Raw genomic sequence first — 18,890 nt, forward strand, 5'->3', positions numbered from 1 at the left:
AGGAGGCACATTCTAAAATCTTAAGCATGCGATTAAAATTGCACGGTCCAGAAGTATCAAGGTAAGTTACTTTCTCCTACTGCACTGTTGCCTGTTCTTTTTTATAGAATTGATTTAGAGAGAGAGAAGGAACATTTTTAGTATTGTGATATTTAATGTGACTATCCTCCGCAGGGCCTGAACGTGAAGGAGGAGCTGCACCGCATCTGCCTTTACACGGCTGATAAAAGCATTCGAAATCTGCTGGTGAGTAAAGATATCAAACTTAGGGCCTGATTACGATCTTGGTGGATGGGTTTACTCAATCACAAATGTGACAGATATTGCATCCCCTATATTATGATCCCATTGTATTCTATGGAGATCATAATACGGCACACGGAATATCCGTCACATTTGTGACCGAGTATTCCATCCACCAAGATCGTAATCAGGTCGTTAGTATTGTTACTTTCTTGAAGTATACATTTCCATGAGCATTCCCATTGGGAAAGAAAGAAGAATTTTACAGTTTCCTTAAACAGATCATAAGCCTAAAGTTGTATGTACAGTGATTTGATTTGAAGAAAAGCAAAGTGGCTAACTTTCAGGTTTCTGAACTAAGCAGAAGGTTTGTCTTCACCTGAGTGAAAAGAAGGTTAAATAAAAGGATGGCAAGCTAAACGTTCTTGAGTTAAAAAATCAAATTTGATTAAAAAAGACTGGAAGTACTCGTGAATGAGGTTATACCTGATTTGACTGGAGTGAAAGAGGAATTAGAGAAGTATGGTTTTCCTCTTCAACTTTCTTCCTCCACCACGTTTACATATTTCTTTCCCTCTTCACTTTGTCTCTGTCTTCACTGCTCCTCTCTGTCATTCACCTGAATGTCCCGATTTTCCTCTCTGTCCACTGCTGCTATGAGCATGAGAAACAAGAAAAGTTAACACAGTGCACTAGTGGTTCTTGACCGGTGGTCTGGGGACCCCTTATGGTGCTTTGACTCCTAATCAGGGTGCCTGTGACTGCTAGAAAAATTAAATAATATTGACAGATTAATAAAGTGTGTATAAATAAAGAAGTAAATGCAAATTGAAAAATGTAAACATTTTGTAAATGTCAAGTAATTTGAAATTAAAGGTTAAAAATTAAGTTGGTATCTTCAGATTGATTTGTGGAAACAGTCCGAGTGCATCAGACAGAATATAGCATGGACTATGGGTGGCCTGAATTCACTTTAGAAAAACTCCAGCCTTCCAATTTAAATTAAAGATTAGATTTTTCAATAATTATGATTTGAATAAAATATATCATTATATGTGTGTTTGAATGTGTTTCTGTATTTGTGTGCATTGTTTTGCAGTTCAAAATAGCTTATGCCAGGTTCCCTGGCTTCATTTCAATGATGACTCAGTGGCGGTCCCTGGATTCCAATAATGATTCAGTCGGGGTCCCTGTATATTCAGTAATGAGTAAGTGGAGGTCCACAGACGTCAAAATGTTTTTTTTAACCAATTTTATCGTTTCCATCAAATCGAGTCAACAGCAATCATGACGGCGTTATTACAACATATATATAAGGGGTGTATGTGCGTAAATTTGCATTACAGAATCATGGAGTGCCTTTTTTCAAATCATATAACAAACATGAAGAAAGCGTACTGTAACTGGTCATGTAGTAGCAACAACATTAAAGGTTATGAATGAAGCTGCTCCAATGCAGGTCATCTGTTCAGTCAGTCTTAAACCTTCCTCCTGAATGTGTAACACAGTTACACACCAGCCGGAATAACACTTTGTGTGAAGGAATAATATATCTTTCGGGAAATAACAGTACGCATGTATTTGATGGCCTCGGGTTAGAGAGGTGTCAAGATCAGACCCGAGCTCCCATAAGTCCGTTAGTGAGCTCCTCCTGGTATGACTGTAGGTTTTGCAGCAGTATTTCCCAGTCTCCCCTTATGGGGATTCCGCTCAGCCCACGTACTTATTTACGTCTTAAAGCTATTGTTTCCGCTCTGGCCCGTTTAAACGTAGCGTCACACTAGTGTTTGATATCCAGCAGCACTTGAGCCTTCCAATGCATGACTCAGCCTGCGGGCCATTAAGAATGCTGAGTCAAGAAAACTTTTCACAGCTATTGCTGTTGGCGACCGCTTAAATAGACCTAGTAGCGAGCCCTCCAGTGTGCAGACGTTTCGGCCGCCAGTCACCTCTTGCAGCACTTCCGAAACTGTGCCCCACAATGCAGAGGCAAGCTGAGAGCCCCTAAACATGTGTATTATATCTGCTTCGGGCTGGTGGCAGCGCGGACATTCAGTGGGAGCTGAACATCTGGTGAAGTACTTAGAGTGTGAGGTATGCTCTGAGCATTTCTGGACAGTTTCCTACGGTATAAAAGTTCTCTGTCCCATTCTTTTTGTGTACGTTCACTACCGACATCGCCTGCCAGCTGATATGGGTGGTGGCCAGTGGGTCCTTTATCGAATATGCGAGGGCCCGAACAAACCACGGAATAAGCCGGCGACCCCCGCCCATGATATGCAATGCATGGATAAGTGGGTGTTGTTCGGGTTCTGTGTGTGATGTGCCACAACCTGGATAGTTCTAGTAATCGGCCATAAGTGGGGAAAATGACCAGCCGGTAGCCCGTTTTCGCTCTGTAGTCTGTCGTATGGTATGAGCATTGATAGTGTTCCCAGCGTATCTAGCCCCGCATTCTCCCATGCCATTATAGCGTCTCTCCCTATCATGTCAGTAAACGGAGTAATGGAGTTTATGACTATTTCAGGGAGTACACGGATACTTGTGGCATTAGTCTGAGGCTGCGGTGGAAGCTGTCATGAGCCATTTTCATTAGTCTGTTGGTATCACGTGGGGGTCGTGCATGAGGGAGAAAAGATTGACGAACTACACTCAGTGCCTGCGTAGGCATGGATGATACCAGTTCCCTGGAAAGACTTCCTGCAAGCCATCGTGCAGGCCTCTGCAGTTGTGCTGCCAGATAATAATGTTCAAAATTTGGGGCTCCGAGGCCACAGGGAGTTGCTGTTTGCAAAGCGCCACCCGTCGTCTCCCTTAGTTCCAAATAAAGCTGCCCAAGGTGGAATGCAGAGTGTTAAATGTAGATCTCGGAATGTGAACTGGAAAACTGTGAAAGTAGTAGAGTAAGCAAGAGAGTATTACCATTTTTTTGAGAGAGGCACTCTACCTTGCACCGTGAGCGGTAATGTGCTCCAAAATGCTATTTGGGGGCGCAGTGATGCAAGACCTTTAGTAAACTTGCTGTCTATTAAATCCTGAGTCTTGTAATAAATATATCTCCCCAAGTAACTAAATGTATGGGGCTCTCAGTACAGTTGGTCTACTATACACTGCTCCATCGCTAGAGCGAAAAGGAGTGGGGACAGTGGACATCCCTGCCATGTGCCCCTCATTATGGGGAATGATTGAGGTATGCACTGGCCAGTCTTTACTCTGGCTGTGGGCTCAGAGTACAATAAGCAGATAAGTCTATGTAGCCAACCTGTAAGACCCAACTTGGTTAATACTGAGAACAAATAACTCCAGTCTAGAGTGTCAGGAGCTTTCTCCAAGTCCAGTACAATGCATGCCGCATCTGGCCACTGGACCGGAGCAAGCCCTATCACCCTGTGTAAGTTGCAAATGTTAAGTGTGGTGGATCGCCCAGGTGTGAATTAACTTTGGCATATGTTCATACAAACGGCATTCTATGACTTTGATTAGATTCCACTGGATCTCTGTCGAATTTGGGAAGGGATACCAGCAGGGATTCAGTCAGTGAAGGTGGGAGGCGGCCCTCTGTCAGTTCAGTCTGGTACAGTTCCAGTAGCTTAGGGGTGAGTAGAGGCTCATACATCTTGTAAAATTTGATGGGAAATCCATCTAAACCCGGGTTCTTTTGAGTGGTAGTACTTCTTTTCACTACCCGTAGCTCCTGTACATGAATGAATGTGTAAGTTCTTCTCAGTCCTCAGGGTCAAATGAGGGTAGTGCGGTAACATCCAGGAAGTGTTGAATGGCTGGTAACCGATCTACAGCTGGTGGATCATAAAGAGACTTATAGTGGGCAGTGAAAACCTGGTGTGTATCATCTTGAGTCGTGGCCACATGTGTTGAGGTCAGGGTGATCTCAGTGATGGGCAAAATGGGTTCGGCGCTGCTTAGGAGCCATGCCAATACCCAGCCTAACTGTTCCATAAGTTGCGCATATAGAGTCAGTGTCTCTGTTACTTCAGCCTTGCGCTCATGGTCTGCTAGTTCCAAAGCCCCTAACGTTTGTTTGATGTGCAGTAAGGTTTTTTGTATATCAACTCCTACAACCATGCGTATGCAGTGTCCTTGAAGGACTGCCTTTAGTGCCTCCCAATCTAATAGAACTGAGGAAGCCGTCCCCCAGTTTTCTGTTATGTAATGGGACAACGTATCTCTAGTGGTTTCCCAGAAGGCCTGGTCCTCAAGGAGTGCAGGCTGGAGTCGCCAAGTAAGGACTGGAGCCGCCATTCACCCCATTCAAACTGCACCTGTAAGGGATTGTGTTCCGAAAAAGTCTTGCCTAGGTACCCCGCACCTCATGCTAAAAGTCTTGTGGCTGTATCGCAGAGTAGTTGGTCCTGCCTTACCTGCAAGTCATGTGAGGCCAAAAAATAAGAATATTCATAGATAGTCAGGTGAAGTGATCTCCAGCACTCATTTAAAGATCAGTGCGCTACCCACTGGGACAAGTGCACTGCAGCGGACACTGCGGGGGAAGTCGGCAAGTGGGGGTGTGAGCGGTCTAAGTGAGTGTCCAATACACAGTTGAAGTCTTCTCCAATTATCCACGATATGAGTGCTCACCATGCGAGTACACCCAAGAGGCATGACAAGAAATCTGGTTGCGCTGTGGTGGGTGCGTATATACTCCCTACGAGGATGGGTCTGCCATCTAACTGCTCTTCCACTAATGCTTAATGACCCTCAGGGTCTACCTCCGTTGCCACACAACGGGAGTGGATTCCTGGCCTGACCCATATGAGAACACCCCAGGCAAAGCCAGAGTAAGTAGTGCAATAATATTGTCTAACCAGCGGTTCTGTAGCCTAGTGTCCTCCCCGCCTGCAATATGTGCCTCTTGCAGTAGCAATATCTGTATGCCCCTCCATTTGATGTGCTGATGCACCACATGTCGCTTGCTCGCTTTGCCAATGCTGTGGACATTCCACGTCAATTCACCAATTCTCACCATTATTTGGGACTATCACGAGGAGGTGGGGCGCAGCAACAACAGCGAATGTAACTATTCCCAAATGTCAGACCTTTCATGGAGCTTTTTGCAGGAAACGAAAAACAGGATTAATCACATGATTTTATTAACTTGAAGAACCAAATCCACAACTCCCTTCCCAGGACATCCTCAAAACGTGGATCTACCCGAACAGTGAACAGACAATCTCATGTGTGGGGTGCTCCGAACAGTGCGGCAATGTGCATGAACAACTCCAAGGAGTGGGGTGGTGGGGAGGGTGGCAGCCAGCCAGCGTCGTAGAAGCCTTCGTCATTCGCCAGTGTTGATCAGGAGCACAATAGAAAAAAGGGCAAAAATCCAAATCAATGTTCCTCCTCTGCATCCTCGGTCCACAGTTTGTGTGTTCAAGTAAATGGAGGGGCTATGCCGGAATTCTGCTGCTTCTTCTCAACCAACTGTCTGCCATCTATGATGTTACACTAGGGAGTATTATGGATGACTTGGTTCTTGTGGAGTGATGAAACTCCGTGTCTAAGGTCCTGGCCTCCATCTCCTGGGGCAGTGGAGACCTCCGTGTCACCAGCAATGCAGTGGCAGCAGACAGACCCTGTGTCTGCTCTTCTTGTGCCTGCTCCGGGGTCGAATCTCCCTAAGTCAAGGTGCCACCAACATGTCTGGGTGCGTGCTGTGGGTGACACTTGCACTGTGCTGGGGGTGGTGACTGCATCACCGTTGAGAGGACGAAGGATTCATAGCAGCGTTGTTCTACTCAATGCCAGGGCTCGAAAAATCTACGTGACCACTCGCTATGGCGAGTTTTATTTTATGAGATCGAGCTATTTTTAGATTCCACTCAACATTTCTGGCGAGTGGACAAAGAACAGGTGTTCTGTTCAGTTAGAAACTGAATTAGCAATTAAGATGCCTTTAAATCTTATTCTTGTCACATTTGCTTTGTGTTCAAAGACAGAGGTCAAAAGTCAGTTTGTCTTCTTGCAATGCAAATGCTTTTCCTTGTGACTACAAAGTTACAGGGTTTTGTAAGGTGGACTCTCTGACCTATATGAAATGGAAGTCTTTTGGTATTAGGATTTTCCAAACATACATTAACATAACTAAGTCAACTTTACAAACATTTCAAAATATATTTCAGTAGCTGTGAAATACAATTTTTTCTATTTCTGTGTGATGAAAAAAATATTTTAATAGAATGAAAAAAAAGTCAGAATACTTTACTTGGTGATGTGCAAATGATTTATGTTTTCTGAAACCCAATTTTCACAGATTATTGTTAATACACTACATAGTTTTATCAGTAAAGTTGCAGGTTAGGAGGAAGGTTTTTAGACATTTCTTGGAAATGTACTGTCTGTAAACGACAGTGTGCTTACCACATCATGCTTTAGTAATATATTTATTAAAAGTGTGTGCTTAAACATAAACTGAAAAACACTCTTGCCTTGATGGCAAAGCGATTAGTAAACTTAAAGGCAAGTCATGCATGGATCATGTGTACCCTATATGTTGGCTAGATTTATTATACATGGAGCAAATGCTTTGTGTATTTAATCAAACAAAAGAGGATTTTTTGTTTATAGCGCAAATGCTGAACTCACATATTTGAAGGTGCACTCACAAGGTGAGAATGAAGAAAAAGGCGACTGTAAAATACAATATTTGCCTAGGATCACACAATTTGAGACCAGTACAGTCAAGTACATTACAGTTAGATTGAGTAGATTATTCAAGCTACTCAATCTGCAGGTCTAGTAACATTTTTATGATTTTTCGAGGCCTGCATCCGCTGGTTCTGTGAAGCAATAACTCTTACCACCTGCAAGTACCTTAAACTAGGCTGGGAAAGGTAGTGAGTAGGTCAGTCCAGCCTTTCGCAGTTGGCGCTTAACCTCCAGGAAGGAGGCTCTGCAGCATTGCACGAACAGTGTATAATCCTGGAAGATAAGGATGTAGCGTGCTCATAACAGAGTGGTGTTCCCATGCAGGATGTCTGCAATAGGACCTCTTTATCTCTGTAGTTCATGATGCGCACCTCCACAGGTCTGGGAGGTGCCCAGTTGGCAGCTGCCGTACTGGGACGTAGTGCGCACATTCCACCAGGAAGTGGGGAGACAGTCGACCTGGGGCAACCACCTGCGCTAGCCAATTTTCAAAGAACATGACAGGATCTGTGCCTTCTGCCCCCTCCAGGAATCCTACCTTGTGCAGGTTATTGCGGCAAGACCACCCTTCATAGACTTCCTCCCTAGCTTCCAGCTCCTGCACTTTAGTGGTGAGTGAGCAAGCCTGACTCGCCAGTTCTGTTACTGAGGGTTGCAGCTCCTTAATCACACTTCCATTTTGTGCCACACGATCTGTGAGTTTTCATGATCATCCCGTAGTAGGCTTAGTTCCACTACCACAGCATCTACTCTGACACGTAGTTCTTGTTGTGTGTCGGCTATTGCCTCTGGGATTATAAGACAGGAAACTTCCCCTGTTCTGCAGCACCTACTGCGGCCTGTGTCAGGAGCCACACAGTGTCCGACACTTCACCTTCTAAAGGCTCGTTAAAAGCTGCTGCATGTGCACGACCCAGCAGCATTTATCGCGAAGTCCGTCAAGGGTTTTCAGAGTCCCTGGCCGCCGACACTCCACATAGGGCCTGGGCTGTTGCGGCGCATGTTATCCAACCTCACGGGGAGCTGGAGGGCTGAGGGAGTCCGACATGAGCCCAGCGAGTCGCAGATCCGCTCTGTTCCCCTCACCGCCGGGCCTTCCGCGCCACTCAGCAGGCTCTGTACAGTATCCCTAGGCAGGCACAGCACAGCTCCCAGCAGGGAGGCGGGGAGCCATGTGTCCTTTCCCCACCTAGATGCAGGCCTCAGAGGTCCAAGTAACATTCAGCGGCAGGGACGGGCACACGACATCCTAGTCCTCTGTCCAAGTTTACTACAGTTGTTTGTGGGCTCAGGGCTGCAGACAGGAATGACAGAGCAGCGTAGATGGTGGCAGATATAGCAGGATTGTGAGTCTCCCACCATAGCCTCCCTAGAAACCATCCGCCATCTTAGAGAGGCTAGCCATGCCCCACAGACTTCAAAATGTTAAGAACCAGTGCAATAGACTGTTCATATTCACTGTTGTTGTCCCCCAGTATTTCAATATCTTTATGGTCCACCATTCAGACATATGTGTAACTCTGATTTAACAGTTGATGTACATTGAAGGCTGCACATTGTGGGCATCACTCCCAAGTATTTAAAGGAAGAGTCTGCCCACTGGAGCAGAAATTCCACTCATAGACCTTGAACTTTTTTTTCCCTTGCAGCATGAGGACCAAGTAATTTTGAATAACCTGCTGTAATAAGGTAGCAAAGAAAGAATTTCAGGTAGCAAAGAAAGAATTGCAGTGGCTTGTCAAGCTGGTGCTAGTGTCTCTGAGTGTCTGGACCCTCGTCATAAGTCTGTGTCATCCTCTGTACAAGGCCAGGCAATACCCCCAAATCCTCTGAATGTGATGATCGTGCTGCATAAATCTTCTTGTTGGACAGAGATAAAGTCACCCTGTACAATCTCCTGCTTTAGATCTATCATCTCTGGTCTCCTAATAAGGCACACTTGTTCCTCTTGATGCATCTTCAGTTACTTGTAGGATGCTAAAATATGTACCAAGGTGAGCCAGGCATCATGAGATGAGTAGCCTTCAAGAATATCCTTGTCATCAAGAATCTCTAAGATTGAAAATCTTGGTACTTGGGGGTGTGTGGTCAGCGAGTGTTGAAGATAGCCACACACTAGCGCGGCTCTGTAGCTGTCACCACTATAATCCCCAGCCATCCTTTATACAATCCTGCTGTGAGGGCTGATTCACCACTCATAGCCCGCCTGCACCCTCACTGAAACATTGGGGCCAACCAGAAGTGCAGTGGGGCCTCACAAATTGACATAATCCGTGTGAAGGAAAATGGCGGGTGGGAGCCTGGTGACTTGGTCGGCCTGCGGGCCACTTACCTCCCAGAAAAGGAGCCTACACAAGTGGAGGTGAGCCTGGCAGCTGTGGACGCTGAGGACACATTCAGAGCACTATTTGACTGTGGGTGGGGCTGACTGTGTGGCCCAGCGGGACACCCTGCCTGGGGCCGGACTTCCTTGCACTCCAGATCACTGAATGAGCCTCATCGCATCACTTGGGGCAAGGTATCCACCTCGTGAGAATGACCCCCCACCACTTGCAAACACAAAAGTTGACCATATTGCCACAGAGAGGTGTGTGGGGGCCCTGGAAGAGTCAGTGTGGGCCCTGTAAGAGTGGCCTGCAGGGGGACGGGCGGTCAAGAGGAGCAACACGCTCAGAAGCAACGCAGACTCAACTCCTAAATCCCCCACCACCCAACCCCCCCCCCTGTTTAAACTGAATATCAGCATGGTGTGGGGCACTCCCAGATAATGAAGTGGGTGGAGGGAGCTGGGCAGAATTTCCACCTCACCGGCCAGCAATTAGGGGCGAGATTCTCCCTCCTTGAAAGACCTAGAAACACCTGCAAGTTCCCCCAGGAATTAAACACTAGAGAAGGGTTGTTCCCCATTGACTCCCCTCCCCCTTCTGCTTTGAAACCGCTGGACTATCAGTGGTCCTGATCCAGTGCACCGAACAAGCGAGCCAGGTCCCAGCAACAGGACAACTGATCTCCCTCCACTGAAGCAAGTGGCCCGAATACTTACTGGGGTGTGGGACAATTCCACCAATCCCGCTTTCTAAATTTGCAGCCATGGTCAGGAACCGTGGGCCCCATCCCATGCAACTAAACAGACTGGTATCTATGCCCATAGTCAAAGAAATGCAGAATCCTGCCACACCAGCACATGGTCAACCTGAACCCCGCAACATGCTGAGCCTTCATTGGGTGATATCATGACCTCAATTCAGGATGTCAAGGGTGCACTGGAGCCAAAGATCGAAGCTATCACAGTGAAAGTGAACCTCTTAAGGGCAGACCTCAACAAGGTTGCAGACAAACTCACAGGGGCAGAAATGCAAATCTCTGGACTACAGTCAGTCACTAAATGCCTGGATTGCAGGTCCAAGCCTAAACAAAGCAAAACATGGCCACTATAGCCAGGCTTTGAAGATCAAGAAGGAAGAACCCGGCAGAACAGTATCCGAATAGTAGGAGTTCCTGAGGAGGCTGAAGGTCCTAGCTTTGAATTCTTTGTAGAAGACATGAAACTCAATGCCCTCCATCCAAAAAGACTTTCCAAATCATTTTCTGTAGAGGAAGCACATAGAGCCTCAGTGCCCTCACCATGTCCTCGGGCTCCTCTGAGACCAATATTTGCAAGGATATTTAATTACAGGGACCGCAACACAATCTTGCAGGTGGCTCGTACACAGGGAGACCTCCAGGTGGAGAATGCCACAATCCGGTTCTTTCCTGACTTTACATTGCAGGTGCTGAAACAATGCAGGAGCTTTGACGAGGTTAAACAAGCGCTGAGAGATAAGGAACTAAAATACATGATGCTTTACCCAGCAAAGCTTAAGATCATAGTGGAGAGCAAGACGTGGTTCTTCACTGCACCAGAGGAAGCATGGTACTGGCTCAAAGGATGGCGTCTGAAGGGGAAAAAAAAGGGGACACAACCGCACAAAGAAGATCCTCAGATGGACAGGAAAAAGCTGCAGGCCCCTGATGAAAGTGTCCAACAGCAGAGTAAAGACAGTCTGCCAGTCACTTAAGTCAAGATCCCCTTGAATCTGGGACCATACCAGACAATAGGGGGTAAGAAGTGCCTCAGCTAGCTTGGTAGTCATAGAAACCAAAGCAGATGGGGATTTCAGACAAAGTACCACTTATCCTGAACTCACTGGCTTGACAGCATTGCTACACTCACTTATGTTTGAGTTTTTTGCGTGACAGCTCTTTGCAAATTGGTGGGGTGGGTAGTTTATGACTAACCGAGCAGGGCAGAAGGGTGGGGGGATGTTAATGGGAGAATTGTAATGTTTAAGTTTATGTTCCCGTTACCTCTGTTGCTCAGGACATACTCCTATCAAGGCAGTAGGACACCGTATTGCAATCCATCAATGGCACGACTTTACTTGTATAGTGCGGCACTGGTGCACCACCTTCCACCCTACATTACCCCCCATCAAGGAAAATAGCCACACAGCGTAACCTGATCATATGGTCCTGAAATGTGAATGGTATGGCCAAGAAAATAAAATGTACATCATTTCTCCAATACCTCCACAATCATTGCCCAGTCACAGTACTACTCCAGGAGACACATCTTCGGGCACAATCTACAAAGCATTGGACAGGCTTGGCTTTAAACTCCTAGCTCATGCAGGCTACACCTCTGACTCATGAGGGGTGGAGTTTTTAATCAAGATGTCAACTCCCTTTATCCCACAATGAACTTGCAGTTACTCACTGGGCAGATATGAAGCAATATCAGGCCACTGGGAGGGCATGGTCCTAAATGTGGCTCTATATATATCCCCCCTTGCCTCCAAGCCCAGACCTTTTCTGAAATAAGTATCCTCTTGTTGGAGATGGCCCAAGGGACTCCAATGATAGGGGTGATAAAAACACAGTAATGGACCCAGTGCTTGATAGGCTCTCCGGGGCCTCTGTGGGGAGCGAGAGCCGCACTCTGCGCTCCTTTGTGGACACCATGGGACTGGCAGGTTTATGGTGTATACACATCCTAAACAGTCGAAGGTACACATATCTCTCTGACCCACACAATAGCTTCTCATAAATAGTTCACCTATTTACACAATGCACACAAGTAAATAAATTCTGGAAAACGAGCATTAGGCCCAGAGCTGTGTCTGACCAGTCTCCGGCAGAGGTCGATTTCCAAAATACCATATGCATCACACCCAAAACTTAGTACATGGTACCTCTGGGATCCACGTATCATAGACACATTGAGGATAGGGGCTGAAGTCTACTTTCAAGAGAATGCAGGTGCAGTTATCTCCGCGAATACCCTGCGGGAGGCCTACAAGGCAGTTATAAGCGGTCAGGCCCAATCCTTCATAGGGATATGAAAAAGGAAATGTCTCCCCAATTTAAGCAAATCTAACAGAATATTGATAGACTAGAAGGTAGGATACTGACGGAAAACACCAGCAAGCTCCGCCATCAGCTGCTCCACTGGCAGAGTGATCTTCAGGAGCTAGTAGAAGAAGCAGCCTGCAGCTATGCCCTCTCCATGCAATGCCATTTGTTTGATGTTGGCGACAAGGCAAACAGGCTCTTACCGTGGCTGGACACAAGAGATGGGAAGCGCTTCTGAGTCCTAGAGATAAAGGACAGAGCAGATAGGCCCCAGAGAGATAGCACAAGCATAGCAAACACAGTTGCTGAATACTATGGAGAGCTGTACCAATCCACCACTACAATGACTAATATTGATTGTGTAGACTTCCTTCAAGACATCAGCCTCATCAACTAACAAATGAGTTGAGGGAAGCCCTAGAAGCTGACCTCACGGTAGAAGAGATAGCACGAGAAAGACGTGACCTACAGTCAGGGAAGGCCATGGGTCCCAACGGACTACTAGTCGAATTCTGTAAGGGAATGGTTGATCAAGTAGGCCAGCCCATGTTGGCCATGTTCCAGGCAGTAGTACAAGAAGGTATCCTCCTGCAGGATCAGTGCATGGCCACAATTATAGTTATTCATAAGGCAGGGCAACCACCAATGGACTGTAGCTCCTATAGACTGACCTCCCTGTTTAATGTTGAGAAAAAAGTCCTTGCCAAGGCACTAGCGAAAAGGGTCTTTAATGTCATAACGTCCATAGTCTGACAAGTCGGGGTTCATGCCTCACAGAAGCACAAGACTCTCTCTGGGGCGCTATATATGACAGAAAACCCTAAGACTAACGATGCTGTCCTCGTGGTGCTAGATTCCAAAATGGCATTTGACAGTATAGAATGGACCTACCTTTTTGCAACACTGCTGAAATTAGGCTTTGGACCGCAATTCTGCAGTTGGGTTAGACTACTCTACCAATCCCTATTGGTAAGGGTCAAAGTGAATGGCACAATCTCCCATGCATACGCCGTGCACAGGGGAATGAGGCCGGGCTCTGGCCTGGATACGTAAAGGAACGTGTCTCCCTTTACACCGATGCTATGTTGTTATACCTCAAACGGCCCTCCGTCTCAGCCAACAGGATTCTACCTATTTTCCAAATGTTTGGGGACCACTCGGTGGATCGTATAAACTGATCTAAATCTGCGATCTTCCCACTGGTGGCGGCTCTTCCGTGCCTCACTCCAATGTGTGCGATACCAGTGGCACATGACATTCTTAAATACCTGGGAATACATGTTGCGAGAGACCGGCAGTGGATCCTAAAGGAAAATTTGCTTCCACAAATAGAGCATCTCCACACAGATGTGGTGCATTGGAGATCGCTACCTTTGTCGCTTATGGGCAGAGTGGTCCTCTACAAAATGATTTTGCTCCCCTGCCTTCTATACATCCTTCAAAATACAAACCTTCTGGATTCCACCGGCTCTATTATGGCAAATTGACTAGACACTTCACCTCCACTTATGGGATGTATCACCCTCTGCAAACTCCAAAAGGGGTGTCTTTAATGGGGGCCTGGCAGTCCCAGATACCACCAAGTACTATTGGGCCTCGCAATTAGCAGTCCGCAATCAGTGGGTCTTTGCAGCACGTGATGAGTCGGCATATTGAGTAGCTAGGTCGGTGATGGGTAAAAGAAACTGTATTACAGCTCTACACAGCCGCCAAGTAATAAACATGCTACTGTCCCCACACCAAGTCAGTGGTGAGGACCTGGAGGGAAACCCACAGAGCCCTGGGGTCTCACATCACACTTACAGAAATGGCACCCTTGTGGGTCAGCTATCTACTACAAGAGGTGGGCGGACTGGGGGGATTTTCTAAATGGAAGTTGATTGGCATTGAGCGACTGGGTGACTTCTGGAGGAACCAAGCTGTCATTCCTTTCAAATCTCTAGCCACAGAGTATGGTCTGGCGGAGACTGAACAGTACAAATACCTACAACTTGACCATGCTTTGAGATGCCACATTATAGCAGGGGACCATTTGCAAACTACCACCCCCCTGGAGGACAGACTTCTTACAGAATCCATACCAGACATGTCCATCACAATAATTTATAGAAAACTCATAAATAACGTTCAAGACTCGTTGGGGCTCATCAGGGAGGCATGGTCCTGATATCTGGGAGGGCAAAATGATGAAGATTGGCTACAGACACATGCAGAGCCCAAGGGAGATAGCTATCCGGGTAAGGTTTCGCCTGATACAATTAAGACTCTTACACAGATCATACTACTCTAGATCCCTTCTACATAAGATTAACATGGCAGATAGGCCTCTGTATCTCAAGAGTTTGCGGGCAGGAGGGAAGCTTTTTTCATATCCTATGGGCTTGTCCTTTGATTCAGACCTATTGGAAGGAGGTTAGCTACAGAATATCTCAAACCCTGGGATTCACAATTCCCGTATGTGATAAATGGACTATGCTGCAAATAATACGGGAAAATCTGATACCAAAATATCCCAAAATGTGGGCAGTCATAGCGATTAGGGTTGCAAAGGTAGCATAGCAAGAACATGGGGTAAACCCACACCTCCGACCTTGGAGGGGTGGGAATCTGACCTGGACTGGTTTCATAGGGCCGAAAGGGTGGTGTATCAAAGTCCGGGATGCCCCAAGAAATGTGGAAGAAGTCTGAGGTCCCTGGTGTGTCTCCCGAGGAGGTACAACTGCAGAACCATAATAATGCAGATCCACATGAGCAAGGGGAGTCCACACCATGGCTGTCATACACCAAGTTTTCTGTAGTCAGGCCGTAAAAGCACCATTGATTGATAGTTGTTGTATCTCATAATGATTATTAACCAGTTTTGCTATCATTACTTTCTGTGTCAGTCTGTGATGGTGAATATATGTATGTGGTGTCCTGAGCTTTGTTTAAATAAAAAAATAAAAAGCGTTTCTTAACATAAAAAAATAAAAATCTTGGTACTCCGAACCCTATCAGTGAAATTAAATCTGCTGATAAATTGGTTACAGTAGCACTATTTTGATAGTCTCTTATTCAGGGCCCTATTTCTCTTAGTCCTTTCCTCACCCTGCCTCCTTATAATTTTGTCTTCTTTCTTCCATTTTGTCTCCATTAATATTAAAAATGTGTTTCCTAACCAGGATTCTATAGTCTACTTTCTTTCAAAAACATCTGTGCTATTAAATGAATATATTTTTTAACTGTTATTGTTTTTTTTTAAATTCTTTTCAACTAAACTGTATTTCTCTTAATTTGTTTCTCCTAAATGGGTTTTTTGCAAATGTGTTTCTCAGAAATAGGGTTCTATTATATTATTTAGAATTTACATATGTCTATGCAGCTAAAGGCATGGCCATGGTTAAAAAAAAACTGTTGTATAAGTGGTAGGGATCTGTGTTCACACACTGTTAGGATGGAAAAGGTCCCAGGTATGTCTGGGGAGAGATTGCACACCTGCATTCATCTATGAATATAAAGCTGATTTTAGACAATTCTGGAAAACATATTCTAAAGCTGGTTGAGAATTTTTGTTGTAAACTCTCTGATGATTATGCATGAATTCTTTAAATATCAGGATAATGCAAATAAGGTAAATCAAAAACGTGCATCAAGCTGCAAAACTGTCGCAGTGGGTAATTAACTGTTTCAGTTTCAACCTTACCTTCTCTGTGTTTCCTCCTGTCACATTCCCTTAAATTTCATATTAGGACGATTCCTGTAAGTATGAAAACAATTGGCAGAAATATATGCCTACCCACAGCATAGCATCATCTTTTCATGAGAACTAGCTTGGAACGAGCACCCCGATTAGTATATATTTTCTTGAAGCATTGCACTTCAGATCCAGCTGCATCACTTTTCTAGGTGGCACACTTAAGACTGAAGTTCACAAGTAACGCTACACAGGAGACACAACTCCCAAAAGGTGCACCCTAGCATGACTGTATATGTTCTTACTGTCCACGGGCCTTTCAAAACCAGCCTTTTTCCTTTTGTGTTGTTCTGTCCACAAAGCTTCAGAGAGAGTCTAACCCCTCCTGCCAGTTTTGCTCACCCAATCACAGCTTTTATACTCTTGACTGAGGGGGCATTTGGACAGTGATATCTACCATGAACTATTTGAAATAACTGGATATTTTCATGGTGGTCTGGTAGTGCCATGACTACTCCCACCTCCAGAGGGGTTTTTGTTTAACCCACTGGTGATTAGTTTGGTTCACAGTGAGTACCCTCAGCTTTTCATTCTTTTGAGACTTATAAAAAAAGAAGTGGCGAGTTAAGAAATGTTGAAATCTTTAATCATCTCCAAGAAGCAGCCTCAGTGAATGTGTACTTGTCAGATAGAAATGTTATATTATGTACTTGGACGTGCATAACACTCCTTAAGAAAGTGTTCAATCAAACAGATAGTTCAGGATTTGAATTTGTAAAAATGTTTGGCTGTACAATTATATTAAAGAAGGCTTGGAATTCATGAATGATCGGGAAGTACATACATTTCTCACATATATATATATATATATATATATATATATATATATACACACACAGTGGTAGATTAAGAGGCGTTCCTGTTTGTTGAGGTTCATGAGACCAGCTTTAAATGATGTGAGCACAGAGATTGAGCAACTTTTTGCCGAAAGAAAACTCCGATGTAGTGACCCCAGTAACCAAAAGGATTAGAATCTAGGTGCAGCACATTGAAGTTTGGGTGTTGATAAGAGGATTTTCTTGGCAGAGGTTAATGTAGGAATGTAACACCTCAGGGCAGGTTCGAAGAGAAGTAGTGTATGACCTTGAGTAAAAATGCGTGAATACTACTAAACTAATGATGTAAAGTAAAAAATATAATGGGAAAAACATTTGCATTTTAAGAGTTATAGAAAGATATTATTCCAGGTGTTACAATTAATGAATCACATATGTACAAATAACAGTGAGGGGTACAATAAAGTTCATTTTTAGCTAAAATAAGTTTAAAACCTTCAATGTATATATGTATGTATATTTTGCAAACCTATTATATTTCTATGATTGGTCTCTGTTCTTGCCCCTTACTTGGGACGCTCCCAGTCTTCTTTTACAATACTGACACTTGTATAAAGCATTAAAGCTCAGGCACTGAATAAACTTTACGCCCCATTGCCTTGCTTCTTGTTGAAATTGTAATATTTCAGATATCAACTTTAAGTGTTCTGTTTTCTCAAATTGTCATTCAGCAGACATTTTTTATTTCTTGACTTGTGCATGCTTATGTACTTGCATTTTCCCATTTCCAGGCTCTGTACGATGGAACATTATATACACTCTCATTCTAAATATTGTAATTCTTCTGACCCGTCATATATAATTTATGGTATAAGAGATAAATTCCCCATAAAAAACTCCGCACACCAGAGCACTGCTAACCCTATCCATAGGCGTCTCACTACAGATCAAGGCAAGCAATTCCATAATTCCATGTATGGTGATGGTGAAAGAGAGAGGTCAGTGATGAAGATAGGATGTTAGGGCACATTCATGCATTTATTCTGCCCTCCCAGGTCAGATTCCTGGAAGAGGAACAATACTTGTCGGAGAGAGAAAAGGAAATGATTGAAAATGTCTGTCAAGTGGAAGAGCATTACTCTGCGGTCTTGATGTCTGAGGAGGCGACGTCTGTGAAATGCAGGTAAGCTTCACTTATCACCCACACCCATATGTATTAGAAGAACAAATTACAGCTCATCGTTACTGGTGCAAAGATTGGTAGAGTGGCATGAAATATTGCATAATTACTGGTGAAAACTGTTACACCTTTAATGTACAGTGAAGAATTTCATAGAAGTTTAAAAAAATAAATAGTAAACACTGTCATTTAATAATTTGCTTTCTTGATTTGGCTCCAATGTTCATCTTCACTCCAGGACCTCAAAGCTTTGTCCACAGACTTGTAGTTTCTTGTCCTCGCAGTGGATGCTGTAGCTAACACTGTTTTTTGGTCACTGAGCATGTGCTTCTCTGCTTTCAACACGGTTGTCTGTGCCTGTGTTACTCTTTGCACAAGCCAGCTTACTGTGCTGCTTGAACTAGATTTCTTATTTTAGGGGTTGTGTAAAGGACCTGGATCTCTCTGGCCAAGAAGCAGTTCTTGATTCATTCTTGCAGCGTGGCCAGAGGGAGAAGATGAGTCCCCAAAGTTGCAGTGTGATCTTGCAGTGGGCGCAGCACTGGGATAAACTGATCCAGGAAGGAATGGTCGTCGCCAGACGATCTGAGCAGGGTAAGTATTCTGATGTTTCTGTTGCACAGCCATGGGGCTGGGAAGTGTTGATGTTGCTGTTATGAATAACTCCCCTTTTCGCTATGCAGAGTTGAGGTTGTGCCCACCTCAGGTTCTTTGGAGTCACCTCACTTCCCTTCACGCCTGGCCTAAAGTCTTTACATGGATAGCAGCATCTCTACAACAGGGCAGCCTGCAAACGTCAGAAATTGGGGAGTGGCCATCCCTTTCCATAGACATAGTGGACCAGAGCTCACTTTGCAGCCGCTGCATGAGACATAAAATCTTGGACCTTCTGGCAAGGTAAGTG

The 18,890-nt window shown here is 44.9% G+C and overlaps 1 protein-coding gene across 4 annotated transcripts in view; it reads left to right on the top strand.

Annotated features, from left to right (window-relative positions):
• Window positions 1-18,890, top strand: part of SPG11 (SPG11 vesicle trafficking associated, spatacsin) — a 579,875-nt gene that overhangs the window by 144,523 nt on the left and 416,462 nt on the right. For all 4 annotated transcript variants that reach the window (XM_069222954.1, XM_069222953.1, XM_069222956.1 and 1 more), the window contains 4 exons: window positions 175-246; window positions 17,862-17,989; window positions 18,405-18,580; window positions 18,670-18,883. In XM_069222954.1, coding sequence (XP_069079055.1) covers window positions 175-246; window positions 17,862-17,989; window positions 18,405-18,580; window positions 18,670-18,883 — 590 coding nt within the window. The remainder of the gene's footprint in view (window positions 1-174; window positions 247-17,861; window positions 17,990-18,404; window positions 18,581-18,669; window positions 18,884-18,890) is intronic.

This window comes from Pleurodeles waltl, chromosome 3_1 (assembly GCF_031143425.1).
Source record: "Pleurodeles waltl isolate 20211129_DDA chromosome 3_1, aPleWal1.hap1.20221129, whole genome shotgun sequence".
Taxonomy (NCBI): domain Eukaryota; kingdom Metazoa; phylum Chordata; class Amphibia; order Caudata; family Salamandridae; genus Pleurodeles; species Pleurodeles waltl.